The sequence below is a fragment of the Camellia sinensis genome, chromosome 10 (assembly GCF_055761805.1).
Source record: "Camellia sinensis isolate YWXY chromosome 10, ASM5576180v1, whole genome shotgun sequence".
NCBI classification, from domain to species: Eukaryota; Viridiplantae; Streptophyta; class Magnoliopsida; order Ericales; family Theaceae; genus Camellia; species Camellia sinensis.
Window position 1 is genome coordinate 107,979,790 of NC_138970.1, and position 14,309 is coordinate 107,994,098.

General features: G+C 39.7%; 1 protein-coding gene across 1 annotated transcript; it reads left to right on the forward strand.

Moving 5' to 3' along the window:
- Positions 1–8,388: 8,388 nt before the first annotated feature.
- On the forward strand, positions 8,389–13,599 carry LOC145800615 (uncharacterized). Its single transcript, XM_082890327.1, has 5 exons — positions 8,389–8,763; positions 10,442–11,039; positions 11,152–11,235; positions 11,814–11,975; positions 13,124–13,599. The coding sequence occupies exons 1-5, from the start codon at positions 8,389–8,391 to the stop codon at positions 13,597–13,599; spliced, it is 1,695 nt and encodes a 564-aa protein (XP_082746453.1).
- The last annotated feature ends 710 nt before the right edge of the window (positions 13,600–14,309 follow it).

The window sequence follows — 14,309 nt, forward strand, 5'->3', positions numbered from 1 at the left end:
AATGGCCGCGGCTCTAGGGGCTTCAAGTGCCCTTTTCTGATTAAAACCCCCAAAGCTTTGGACAGGGGCATATATAGTGGAGTGAAGGTTCTTTGGCCTTTGGGTGCGTATCTGGCTGTTTGCGAGCTACTACCGAACGCACCGGTGAATGGCATAGCTGCAAGGGCTCTTGGGGTATTGGTGGTGGTAACCATATTCACATCTGAAGATCTAGCAGCTGCAGCACTGCTCGTGCCTACATTCGTACTACGGTTGAATGTTCTCTTGGGCTGTTCTCTCTCATTATCAATGAGGCCCTGCTTCATAGCGTCTTCGATCTGCACCCCTATCTCATATAAATCTGCAAAAGTGGGAACGGGGAGAACGATCATCTTTTGCATAAGCTTGGGCTGGAGGATGCGCACAACCATCCGAATCTGATCTTTGTCAACAGGCCTGATGGTCATCATCGAGGCCTTGGCCCTCCACCGGGTCACAAAATCGGAGAAGCTCTCCTTCGGTTCTTGCTTGGTGGTCTCGAGATCACGAGTTGTGACCTCAATCTGTGTATTGTAGGAGTATTGAGCTATGAAGGCCTCAGCCATCTCCTCCCAGTTTCTCTTGACGGAATCTTCCAATTTTGCATACCAGATGGCTGCTACACCTGACAAGGTTCGGCCAAACAAAGAAAGCTTCTGCAATCTGGATAAGCCCATCGGCCTCAGTATATCCGAAAACAACCGTAGATGCACCATAGGATCCCCAGACCCGTCAAAGCGGTCGATGTGTGGCATTTTAAACCAATCTAGCAACATCACGGCCGAGTCGGTATACCCATCCTCTATATTTGGAATGGACTTCACACCCTGGGATTTCGTGAACAGCTTTTCAAGCTTGCTCACTTTTAACGCTGTGGGGTCCACCTCAAACTCAAAGGGAGAATCTGGTAGGTTGGTAGGTGTTTTGGATAGCTGAGGTAAAATCGGAGGCGGAGGTGGCCCTGTTGGCATGTCTGTATCCTCCTGGACATTCTGGACATTCGCCATCTCCCCGGGTATTGGGACTCTTGGTGGGGGAGGAGCTTGGTGTGACGCAGATGTTCCAGTTTGTTGTTGTAGCCTGGCAATTAACTCTACCTGTTGAGCCATGACTCAGCCTGTTGTTTGGCAAATTCTACTAGACGAACAGCGTCCTGCTGCATAGTTTTCATACTTTCTTGGAGTTGATGCATCATTTCCTCCATTCCTGCTATACTGCCGTCATCTAACTGAACTGCCGGTATATCTGCCTCTGCAGTAGACTCGGAAATCTCAACCTGACTGCTCAAGGACCACTGATCTAGGAACTGCAGTACCGATACACTATGCCTCACTGACCTCCGTCTAGCAACCGGGGGTAAAGAGTAGAACACTAGTTGTCCATCTATCAGATCCTCAGATCGATGGAGTCTACGACCTCTAGTCTAGAGTGCTTGGGGAATATCTACTTGGTCAGAAGCAATTGTGCTAAACTACCTAGCAAAAAGATAAATAAAGCAATATAAGGAAACAAACAACCAGAAAAAACGGACAGCATAATGGCTTAAATAATCACAACACACAATCGGTATGACAACACACAGTTGGCATTTGTAAGCTGAATGTATTGTTCTCAACTATTGATCATTGTTTCCAAACCACTGCCCCAAATCTGAATCTGATACCCACGGATATAACTGATTCTCAAAACACTGATGCCCTCAGGCCTGATGCCCAGACTTGCAAACTGATACATGCGTTCCTTTAGAGACGCACTCTAAAAGCGCATAGCAAGCAAGTGAGAGCCAAAACGCCCCTATGGAGGGGTAGGGTTTCCCTGTCCTAGTTTCGTCAAGAACTAGGGTTTCACTACGCACATAGCAGTTTCAAACAACCTATAATCGGGTAAGCAACCTGTCCTAGTTTGGAATGGTCACTATGGATTCTAATATGCACTAGGTCGAATGGTCAAAAAGGGTGCTCCGGTAAAAACCGGGGTTTGTGTTCCCATCGTGGCAGAGCCCATAACCGGTCAGCCTTATGGCACGTTTCTCAAAGTGAGCCTCTAGCAAACCGTTCAGGAATAGCAGATGGCAAACACGGCGTCCTAGGCACACCAATGCAAATGCAATGCAAAGAAACACATAAGTGTAATCAAAACAAGATATCATGAGTTCGAGTCAAGCCCTCTAACTCCCCAGCGGAGTCACCAAAAACTGTAGACGCGCCCCGGGGGGCCTCATGCTACAGTTCGGACTCATAATGTCACGGTTCTTAATCTGATCTCACAATGTGCGATCTGAGATTAATAAATCACCAAAGAGTCCAAATCCGGCAAATCGTTTTGGAAAACTGATTTTTAAGAAAGAAGTGCCAAACATGGACTGCTTTGCCAGATATAAAGTCGCCACCTAAATATTTATTCTGGGGGAATTTAAGAAACCCTGACTCGTTGCCTAAGGCCACGTGTCCGTCATCAACAAAGTTGCCTCGGCTTGGGAACTTGGGTACGATTGGGGAAGGTCATCTATGAGCACCCCCGCTCGCCCGATCAAAGATCTGCCTGTACTAAGCATGATATTTTGTTTTGAAAACACGTGTTCTTATTCCGATGTATTAGCCTAGAATTACTATGTGATGCGCACAGCACACAAGTATAGACTAGATCGCCTAAATTGGAACAAAACATCTCATGTTTGTTTGTTTGAAAATGGTTTGAAGGTGCTACTCGCAAATAGGCTAAGACGTGGATTTGCCACCCTCGAGTGGGCTTAGAAAACATGATTTTGCCACTCCGCAAAGTGGGCTTAAAACACACATTTTGATGAATTGTTCCAATTCGAGTAATCCAACCTTCACCCACAGGCATTCAGGCAGTTATATCACATAAGCAAATAGCCTCATGGCAAGCATGCTATCATGGCAACGCTTACACTCATGCAAGATACTAAAGCATAAAAGCTTACCTAGTACTTTGAGCCAAAACAAACACTAGTTAGTAATCAATGCATGATCCTAGCTCATGTTAAGATGGCTAATGCAACACATGTAAGAATACAACTAAGATAGGCTCGGCTATTCTAAGATGGCATATGAAATGCAACAGTTGATACATGTATTCAACTTGGAATTGAAATACAATGCAGTTAGTATGATGCGCCGAGCCCGGTGCATGCATTACGAATGAATGTATGCAAACATGCTAACATAAGTATGCTAATTGAAACATGACGTAAAACTAACCATCAAAAGCAGGTAAGTAAAAGGGAGAAAGACGTGGGGTTGGAAGACATTCACAAACGCACGCACACTTATTACAAATTTGCCCTCTCGACGGAGGGTCCGAATAAATAATACAAACCAAATAATTAGTCAACTATCCTAGCTAATTAATTAACAAATTAATTACAAAAGAGAGATTGCCGCAGCTCCACCTCAGAATGATTGAATGATGCATGTTCGATTGCCTCGCTCGGAAACCCGTTGCCATGCCACATGTTGCCTCTGTTTGCACTGTTTTGCATCTCTGAAAATAGTGAAAATCCTTAAGATGCTTCTGAAACACTCCCTGAGCACTATGGGAGGTCACCGGCCAAGAGATGAAGTCACCGACCATGGGAAAATGATCATCGACCAAAAGTGGAGCACTCGGCCTGGTTAAGTTAGCTAACCAGCACTGAAAATGGCCAACCGGCCATATCTTCCTGCAGAATTCTATTTTTGCTGCAACAGAGGACAGACAGTGCATCGCAGGGCATTTACAAGACAATGTGTGCACGACCACCCTCCCTATCATACTATGAACTCAAGGGAGTATGGCTCTCGACCCTCAGACCACCAATTACGCATTTCAATGCATGATGGCCAAAGGTGCCAAGTGTGCAAATCAATGTGGAGTGAATGCAACAAAACACATGAATGCCTCACACTCTATCATGTTGGATCAAGAACGTTGGCGACTAAGGATTGAGGGACGTTTCCTCAATTCAAGTACGAACGTTCCTCGTTCTTCGTGTTTGGTTTGACACCCCAAACCAAACACAATGCAATGCATGTATGCCAAATACAATGCAATATGGAAAAGCAATGTTATGCACCCTAAGCATGCCAAATGCAATAGGACTCAAGTATGCACACAAGACTAAGGTAGCAAGCATGCCAAATGCAATGCAACCTAACCATGCAAGTTAAGCTAATGTAACATGGGCATGCCAAGTATGCAACAATGCTATGTAATGCAATTAGCTAAATATCATGTGATATACCAAACATGCAAACATGATACAATACAAGCATGCAAATATCATGAAAGCAAACATGCTCAATGGACTTAAACTAAAATGGTCAGACCTCAGCCATGCCAAAACAGTGGCCAAAGTGCCAAGAAATGATGGACAAAACACACCCAAACATGCGCGTGTAAAGGTCCAGCACTTAGGCACATAAAAGGTTTACTCTTAAGCACATTTAAAAGAGACAAATATGGACAAATAACAAGCATGATAAGCTCTGAAAATATGCTAGGGATGATGCCAAATCAACCAAGCCATGCAAGTAAAGCATACAAAGGAGCCTAAAACTTGAGACTAACCAAAGGGCTCAAGCCATGGCTATGTGAAGCAAGCCCCAAAGGGCCAAGGGGACCTAAGACAATCCCGAGGCAGGTCCAAGCAAGACCAAAAGTGAGCTCAAAGCTAGCCAAAACAAGCTAGAATACAATGCCAAAACAATGGGGCATGCAACGCTATCAAAGAGGTGTTATACACAACCAAACATGGCATGATTTAAGCAATGGAAAACAGAGTTATGGCATGTTGAAACAAACTCAAAAACCCACTTAGATGGTATCTAAATGGTCTAAGCATAGAGTCATGCACAATGGTCCAATCTTGAAGCATAAAACACAAACCTTCTAATGCATGGAAAATGTTATGAATGTGGATGCGTGGCTACATTATATGGACTGAAATCTCATGTGAAATGATGCCAAATCATAAAAATGAGCCAAGTAATGTAATCATGCGACTTAGGCCTTCAAAGCTAACAAGCTAGGATGAACTAAGGCTATACAAAACATGACATATATGATCAAAACGACACCAAACAGAGCTTTAACATGCTGAAATATGACTAAAAGTTCCTTTGGATCGAGTCAAAATATGCAAGCATGATAGTCCAAATGCAAGATACATGTTATGGCAAATGAGAGGATTGCAAGACAAGTGTATGGTGTATGCATGAGGCCATCAAACCAACATGAAACAGAGGTACAACTTGACCAAACAACACCAAATACTTGCTAAAATGGAGTTAAAACAAACTAAGTAAATATGCTACCATTATGAGCCCTTAAGGCAAGCAAATGAGACATAAGGAGAGAGGGGTGTCCCTCCCCTATACAAGACCTCAAAACCACTTCTCCACCACTGAAAATCCTCTGGATTTCAGTGGTGAGAAGGTTGAAATAAGAAAGGTTCCAAAGCCAAAAGGAAGAGGCACAAAATGAGGCCAAACAAGGCCTAAGGGGGGGTAGACAACCCCCAACACAAAAGTGACCTTAATGAAACATCTCAAGCATGAAACAGAACTTTTTCAGTAGGACACTAAGGCCTCGTTTGGCGACTCACATTTTTAGCCAAAAAGCCAAAAAGTTACTAAAAAAGCCAAAAAGTCTATAAATTTCACCCTACACACCTATGTACAGTATCTTCACATGATGGGTGGCAGATGCGGTGTAAAAAGACCGTTTTGCCTCTCCTTGATTTTCGTTATTCTGTTTTCACCCTCCCTTTATGTCAAACACTGATGGGAATCATTTCAGAGCTACGAATCATTTCAGAGCTATTATCAGAGAGGGTGTACTACCTTCAGCTATTCAGCTACATCAACATGAAGAGGGTTCTCCGTTTAACGCCAGAAGATAGTAGAAGCTCTGATCTGAAGAGAAAGAAAAACGAAGCGACGGCGACAGTCCGCAATGGCCGACGGAGAAGCAGTCCATCCCCTGAGGATTCCCCCAGCCGCAGGTAGGCTCTTCTTCGCTCTCTCTCTCTCTCTCTTCAGCATCTCTTGTTTCTGTTTCGAAATGTAACCATGATGCGTATGGTCTGTTTGTGATATATGTATGAACTCTGTCTCTCTCTCTCTCTCTCTGTTGCGCTGTGTCTGTGTGTGTGTGTGTCTCGTGCTTTGTCTAACCACTTCCATATTTCAATCTGTCGGTGGAATTCAGATTTGGGCAATATTTTCAGGAACTACCCTGCACACTGCCATGTTTGGGGTTTTAGGGCTTCCTTTGAACTACCGACACCACTTTACAAATTAGCGGGTTTTGGGTGGTGGGGGGGTATGGATCTGATAACCATGACTTGTATGCTCTGTTTTTTGTATATGGATGAACTCTGTCTCTCTGTGTGTCTGTGTGTGTGTGTGTCTGTGTCTGCGTGTCTGTCTGTGTGTGTGTGTGTGTCTGTGTCTCTGTGTGTGTGTGTGTGTGTCTCACCACTTGCCAATTTCGATTTGTCTTCTACAAAAAATTTCCTTTTCATTTGCTCTTTGTTTGTCTCCCCTAAAAAAATTTGTCTCACCACTTTCCTTTTCCGTTTTCAATTTGTCTCACCACTTGCACTTGTAAACTTTATTTTTATATCTATGCCATAGTTTATTTTCATGATTAAACAAACCAATTACTTTTAAATTTATTTTTTAATTTGCTCTTTGTTAAGTGTTGGGTCTTCTGTTAAGGTTGCATGGCTTTACTCTTTTCTGTTTGAGAAAAAAAGTATGGGGCCTCTTTCAAATTGGGGCCTACAGCCACTGCTTTAGTGGCTTAGGCCTTGAGGCCTAAAGTTTTTTAGCATTGTGATTCATGATGAGAGCGTGTAATGAAGTAAATACATTATAAATCCGATAGTTCTTAAATCACCAACCATAGTTTCATTGCTTCCAATGGATTAATAGTTTCTAAATACTTGATCTTCAAGCAAGAATTGACTCATGTGCACAGTATAGGATTATGGAATGGGATTGGAATGGTTTAATTTTGTGTGATGGATCACACCATGACAACCAATCTAATTAGTCATTCAGAAACCATGGATATCAAATCCATGTGCTCTCATATGCACAAACTTTATTTTAAAATTTTTGTGGTCTTTAGGATTTCCTGAAAAATAGGGATACATTATTTATATATGGTAAGAATTAAAGTGTTTTTTGTGATGTCGGAATCCTAATATTAATAACTTTTTAATGAATCTTTTGATTAAGGTAAATTAGGAGACAATGAGTTCAAAATTTTAGATGTAGTAGCCAAACACATTTATTTTCTGAGAAATTGTAGCACTATTTTACTTATTTGAGATGTACTAGCCAAACACATTACATTTTAGCCTTCCCTTGACTGCATAACATGGATTTATTGCCTTGCATGATGTTTGAGTGATCAACCACTTTTGGTAATATCCTGGAGAGTTTGGTATATTATCCTTTTCAAGTTGATTTTTTTATTTGTTAATATATACATATTTGGTTAAAAAAAGGGGTGTCCATTGGTATTCCGGGATTTAAATGTGATGTGGGAGGGGGGGTTGTTCCATTTTGTTACCCATTTTCGTATAACAAATTTATGTCCTTAACAAAAGTGTCACACCCATTGACCTACTCTTGTTGTGCTTGTCATGTCCCAAAAAAAGTCATGAAAGAAACCATGGCCTCATTTATGTCTACTGCCACATCAGCACAACTAGCCCGTATGTGTGCATGTGGGTACGGGCACTGTGTTGTAAAGATTTCCGTTCTGCAAGAAACCCTAGTCGTGCGTACTACCAATGCCCTCGTGGAGTGGTGAGTACAAGCACGTTTCCTTTTACATTTCCTTCTTAAACCGTCACTAATGTTTTTTTTTAACCTCAGCCATGTGTCAGTTGGATTGGGTGGTGTGACGAATTTGGGTGCCAAAGGGTAGCTGAGAATGACACACAGAATGTCGCTCGTTTTGAGGGTCGTTTCCGTGACATTGAACAAACTTTGCGTGTGCTTACAGTAGTGACATGTGTCCTTTGCATCGTCGTCATTATTTTGCTATTTCGGATGTGATATATGTAACCATGGTAGCAACCGTACCCTAATTTTGTTAAGCGCATTATGGTTTGTGGCTGAAAAAAAATTATGAATGTATGTTTTGTTCGTAAACATGTATTTTACATCTAATTCCACTACTGTTTGTTTTTGTTTCAAGTACTAATGTCTTTAAATGAATCTATTGGGCTATGTTTTCTGTCTAATACCACATTTCTGACATAAAAATGTGTTCCTCATATTGGTAATACGCACAATTGTTAGTGTATACATATTTTTATGTTGGTTCCCATGTCACGCTATTGTTAGTCGCATGGCGTCACATCGATCTACACCTCGTACCCCTTCTGGCAAAGGGAAACGCCAACAACCCTATCATAAAGCAACTTGGGATGGGGAGTCGACACGGATTTTCTTGGAACTGGTTGTGAAGGGAATTGAAGCAGGAAACTGGCCACACATGTCAATCACTCCAAACGGGTACCGTTCGTTGTCTAAGACATTTGAGGCAGCAACTGGGCGGCTGCATTCCCTCAAACAACTTAAAAACAAGTACAATCTGTTGAAGACCGAGTGGCGTGCGTGGTGTAAGCTAATGGATTGCCGGAAAGGACCAACTGGAATTGGCTTTGACCAAGTAACTGGGCTGTTCAATGCTTCGGCTGATTGGTGGGCTAAAATGGAAAAGGTAACGGTTTACATTTTCTTTTTCATGTCTGTTATTGCATAACTAATATCTCAATTTTTGTATGTGTATCATGCTTTCCAGTGTAGTTTAAAACGTTCAATTTTCTAACTTTACCTAACATGGCATGCTGTGGTTTGGATTACGAAATATTTTTGGGATGGTGAACAGGTTTTATTTGTAATGTACCCATCTGTCTCAGCACAAAATTCTGGAATTCTGAATTTCTGAAATGAAATTATGTTTGTTAATGTTAATGAAATTCTGAAATTCTGAAATCAGATGAAGAAATTCTGAATTGAAATGAATTCTGAAATTCTGGAATTTATTCCTTGGACTATCTATTAGCCTTCTGAAATGAAAAGAATTCTTAAATTCTGAATTATGACTGTTATAAATTCTGTCTGTTAATTTTTTGTTTTATGTTGACATGCCTACCTTCTATCAGCCTTTTCTCGTTTTTCTGAAGCATATTTGAAGGCAGTGGAAAATTCTTGTTTCTAAAAAAGAATTCTGATGCATATTTAACAAATATTCTGAAGCATATTTCATTCCAGCAGTCAAAATTTCTTGCTTTTCTGAATTTCTGAAGTCATAAGAATTATGTTTGTTAATGTTAATGAAATTCTGAAATTAGGAAATCAAATGAAATCTGAAATTCTGAATTTGAAACGAATTCTGAAATTCTGGAATGAAATCGTTGGACTGAAATGAATTCTTGTTTCTGAAAAAGAATTCTGAAATCAAATGAAATCTGAAATTTTGGACTGAAATGAATTCTGAAATATTACTTGGCCTACAATCCTGATAAATTCTGAAATCTGAAATAAATTATGGACAAAGAGTACTGGACTGAAATTTCTTGTCTCAGATTTTTATTCTGTAAAGGTTTGGCCTAGGTTTGTTGGTGTGGTTTGATGCCACTATTCTCCTTATGCTGTTCCTCATGCACCAATTTCTTTTTTTGTTATATTTTTATGTCTGTAAATATTTGGAAAACATCAATAAATTGGTGTTAGCTCACTTTCCATATGAAGTAGGTTGAAGACCCAAAACATAAGGACTTGTTGTATAACAAAAACCATTTATTTCTGGCACACAATTTTGTAACAGTATGACCTAATTTACCTGCTCTTGTTTTCCAGATTCGTAATGCATTGATCTTTCTTTATAAGTGTTAACATTGTGGTACAGCGTAGTCTATTGAACAAAGGGGGGGTTGTACATGCATATTTGAATTTTGGGGCAATTTGTCGAGTGAGAAATATTGGTTGGTTTTGAGAACTAATTAGCTACTATTTATTGGATTGGTTGTCACATGTTTATTCATTCAATTGGCAAACATAAAATTTCTTATACAGCTTCAAAAGCTGTTCAGTTGAGTCCTTTATATAGTAAAATAGAATAGATGTTTTTTCTTCTAGGGAGAAGCACTACATTGTTATGTCGTTCTTCACTTTTATTGAAAATAAATTCGGTTTCTTTTTCCTTGATTGGTAGCAATCATCATACTTTACAACATTCTTGTTCTTTTTTGTCAATATGTTCATTGCAACATACTTTACATTACTATCAGCCATTGTTGTAGCATTAACAAACTTTACTGATTTATGCACCATGTTGCATTGCTTTTTACTCAATGACAGTACACTAATGCTAGTTACATTGTGTTGATTTACAGATTGACAATGTATGTTGCAAGTTCAGAACCAAAACCTTGGACCATCTGGACTTGATGGAGCGCGTCTTCACTGGCGCTACGGCTACGGGGAAAAATGCATGGACACCCGGCGAGACTCGTAACCCAATGGAGTTGGACGGAGAGTCGGACAGTCCAGAATTTTCAAGTGACAGCAATGACTTAGGCGCATCGAAAATGGCAACCATGATGAACTCCGCGCACATCAATGCCACGGGTAGTGGAAGTAAGCGGAAGCATTCCTCGGGGAAAGCATTGCAAAACAAGTGCATTACGGGAGCTGAAGCGTTGGCAAGCAACATGGACGACTTGCTAAATTCTGTGAAGACTCAGAGCAAGGAATTAACTGTCAACCACGTCGTCGGGGGCCACAGTATTACTATGGGGCAGGCTGTTGGACGGCTGTATGAAATACAGGGACTAGAGCCTGAAGCTGAACTTCTCCATTTTGGAGTCATGCTTATGGAGGTTCCGAACAATCGGGAAATGGTAATGAGTATTCCCACGGACCGAGGCATAATCGGGTGGCTACGAGCGAAGAAACAAGACAAAGATAGGAGTGGGGGTGTCACTCTTGCGAGTTTGCTGCGGGATGAAGGAGTTCGATTTTAAATCTGCTGAATGAAGGACTTTGATTTTAATTTCAGTTGAATTCTGAACTTTTTTTTTTCCTTTGTTGTGTTTAATTTTAGTTGAATTGTGGTTTGAAGATGGTTGGGCATGGGTCGTGCCTGTGGCTTACGGAACCTTAACTGGACAATCGGGATATGTTTGTGGTATTTTATGTTTTGTTATGCTATAATGGCTGCAGGGTTGGATTAAACCTTGGACCATCTATTTTATATTTTATATTTTATGTTTTGTTATGGTATAATGGCTGCAGGGAAGTGTTTAATTTTCTGAATTGTTTATGTATTGCCCAGGTGCCATTGGTGTTCCATGAATTGTTTATATAGGGTGGAACATGTGTGTTGCCCAAATTGTTTATATAAGCTGCCCGAATTGTTTGTATAGGCTGGAACATGTGTGTTGCAACACTTAAAAATAATAATTTTTATTACAAATGATGAACCACTGACATGGTGCGAATTATGAAAATCTCATGTTCCTTTCAATTTTAAATTACAAAGTATTGCATGTGCTTTTAATTTTCGAAAAGTTAACTGAAATAATTATTTTTTTCAGCTTGTTCTTTATGCTATGCATGGTAGGGGTTTGAACATAAATATACACTAGTTACTTCCTTTTGCTGTACAACAATTTTTTTTTTTTAAACTTTCATGGTCAAACACATGTGCTTGATACTTCTTCATTTCGGCAGTTGTTGATAATGTTTTATGCTTGTATGTTGTAGGTATGAACAACGACGATGACGACCCCACACGGATGGATGAAATGTTAGAAGGGGTCGCAGCTCTCACAAGACAGTGGCATGAGCAGATGAATTTAAATTACGTTGAAGCCTACAGAATTGCAACTGATTACTACAAGGCGTACGTCCTTAAAGTTCCATGCCGTACTTCCATATTGTCGGGGAGGGCCTGGATTACGGAATTATACAAGGGTCACAGTGGCCGCTTCCGGTACGAATTGTGCATGCCCAAACAGGTGTTCCTTCGGTTATGTACGACGTTGGTAAATGACTTCGGGTTGCGTGTACCCGAGCGGCCGCACGGCTTGCATGTCGAGGAGAGTGTTGCAATATTTATTCATGTGCTAAAAAACTTGCCAAACCGGGAGTTACAAGAACGGTTCCAACATTCCGGTGAAACTATTTCATGGCACTTTCATACCGTCTTGAAAGCAATGAAAAAATTCACGGTCGTTCACTACAGGCCCCCTGCTAATTTCCAGACGCACAGGGATCCTATTTTGCAATCTCAAAGACAATATTTGCCGTTCAAGGTGTGGGAAAAGATTTGTAACGTTATTCAAAATTATTTGAAAAAACATGGTTGATTTATTTTTTTGTAATTGCAATTTTTTCAGTTCATATATAGGATTGCTTAGGTGCATTGGATGGGACACATGTACTGGCATGCATAAAGGAGTCAGAAGCAGCCCCATATTTCAGCCGAAAGGGGTGTCACACCCATAATATTTTGGCGGTATGTGATTTCAATATGTGCTTTGTGTTTGTGTCGTGCGGGTGGGAGGGCAACATGCACGACAGCCAGGTTTTAAGCAACGTAACGGAGGATCCACAATACAATTTTCCAATTGCAACTGACGGTACGTACATCTGAATCCACAATACAATTGTTGTAGCATAATTCTTTTTTGGTAAACATCTGTATGTAAATAACGATGTAAAGATATATTTAGAATTCAATGCATGACAGGGAATTTTTTTTGCAAGACAAGAAAATATGTATCAAACAAGCTCAACATAAAGGTAATATCCATCATTATATGCAAATATAATTAACCTCAGTAATATAAATGTCAAAATGTATCAATTTATTTTATATCATTATATTCTTATTATAAATTTGATTTATGTTACCATTGTAATGAAAAACAAAATTTGATGAACCACTGACCACGTGGTAATTTATATATGGCAGTGTTTACAATGTCCATGATAAAAATGTACGGAAGAAGTGCCCTTTCATGTGAACATTGATGACGAGTATTATGTCATTTACATGTGCACTTTCACAGGTCGCTATTACCTTGTGGATAGTGGATACAGCAATAAGAAAGGCTTTCTGGCACCATACAAAGGCAACAGATACCACCAACCGGAATTTCAAAGGCACAATCCACGGAACCGTGATGAATTGTTCAACCGCGCTCACTCATCTTTGCGAAGCGTGATTAAGCGTACATTTGGCGCATGGAAGATGAGGTGGAGATTTCTAAAAGACATGCCTCGATTTGATTTTCATAAAGTGCAGATGCCATTGGTTGCAGCGTCCATGGCTTTGCATAATTTCATACGCAAAAATAGTGTGGACGATAAGATTATTGTTGCTGTCAGCAATGCGACCGAGTATCGATATCCGGACATGCGTGACCGCGACGATTTGGCTGCCCTTGACGATGCGATGATGCCTGGAGATGATGACGTTGAGATGGCGCAGTTGCGGGCGTGTATCAGGGCAGAGTTGGTTGCAATTTGGCGAAATGCTGGTTAGGTGGACATGTTATGTGATGCATGCCATCACTATGTCGTGTTGAAATTAATTGGAGACTTTTATTTACATACATAATTGGTTAGCAATTATGTATAACCATGTATGTTACTGTTTTTGTACAATTATCGAATACTGACTTCGTTATGATTTTAGGTTGCTTATGATTTCAGGATGCTTACCAATTACGGTTTGATTATTACTTTTTTTTTTTGGGTAACGCGTACGTTATTGGGTCATGTTAATGCATTTTATATTTTTGGTAACGTTTACGATTAGGTTGGTTATATTTTTATATTTTTATAGCAATCAATTATAATTGGTTAGCAATTTGGTTGCTTATTTTTTTTCAAATCTTTTTTATATTTATTTTCGTTATTTATGACAATGGGATCACACACATTATAATTGACCAAAAATTAATTAAAAAAATAATTGAATGAAAAATTTAATTGGACAAAAATAATTGGGTAAAAAACTAATTCGGAAAACTTTGAAAAAGAAATGGAAATTATTAAAAAAATAATTTAAAAATATTAGTTGGGAAAAAAAATATTTGATCGAAAAGGTTAATTGGAAAAAAAATTAATTGAAAAAAAATTGAAAATAAATTTATTTGAGAAAAACATTACTTGAAAACAAATTATATTTGATAAAAAAATTAATTGAAAAAAATTGAAAACTGAAAACGTTTCCTCATTTTTTTGATTTAG

Excerpts from the sequence above, each read along its gene's own strand:
- LOC145800615 (XM_082890327.1), top strand. The coding sequence starts at position 8,389 with ATGGCGTCACATCGATCTACACCTCGTACCCCTTCTGGCAAAGGGAAA. Across the intron at positions 11,040-11,151 it reads TGGGGGTGTCACTCTTGCGA|TTGAATTGTGGTTTGAAGAT; the intron begins GTTTGCTGCGGG and ends GTTTAATTTTAG. Across the intron at positions 11,236-11,813 it reads ACAATCGGGATATGTTTGTG|GTATGAACAACGACGATGAC; the intron begins GTATTTTATGTT and ends TGTATGTTGTAG.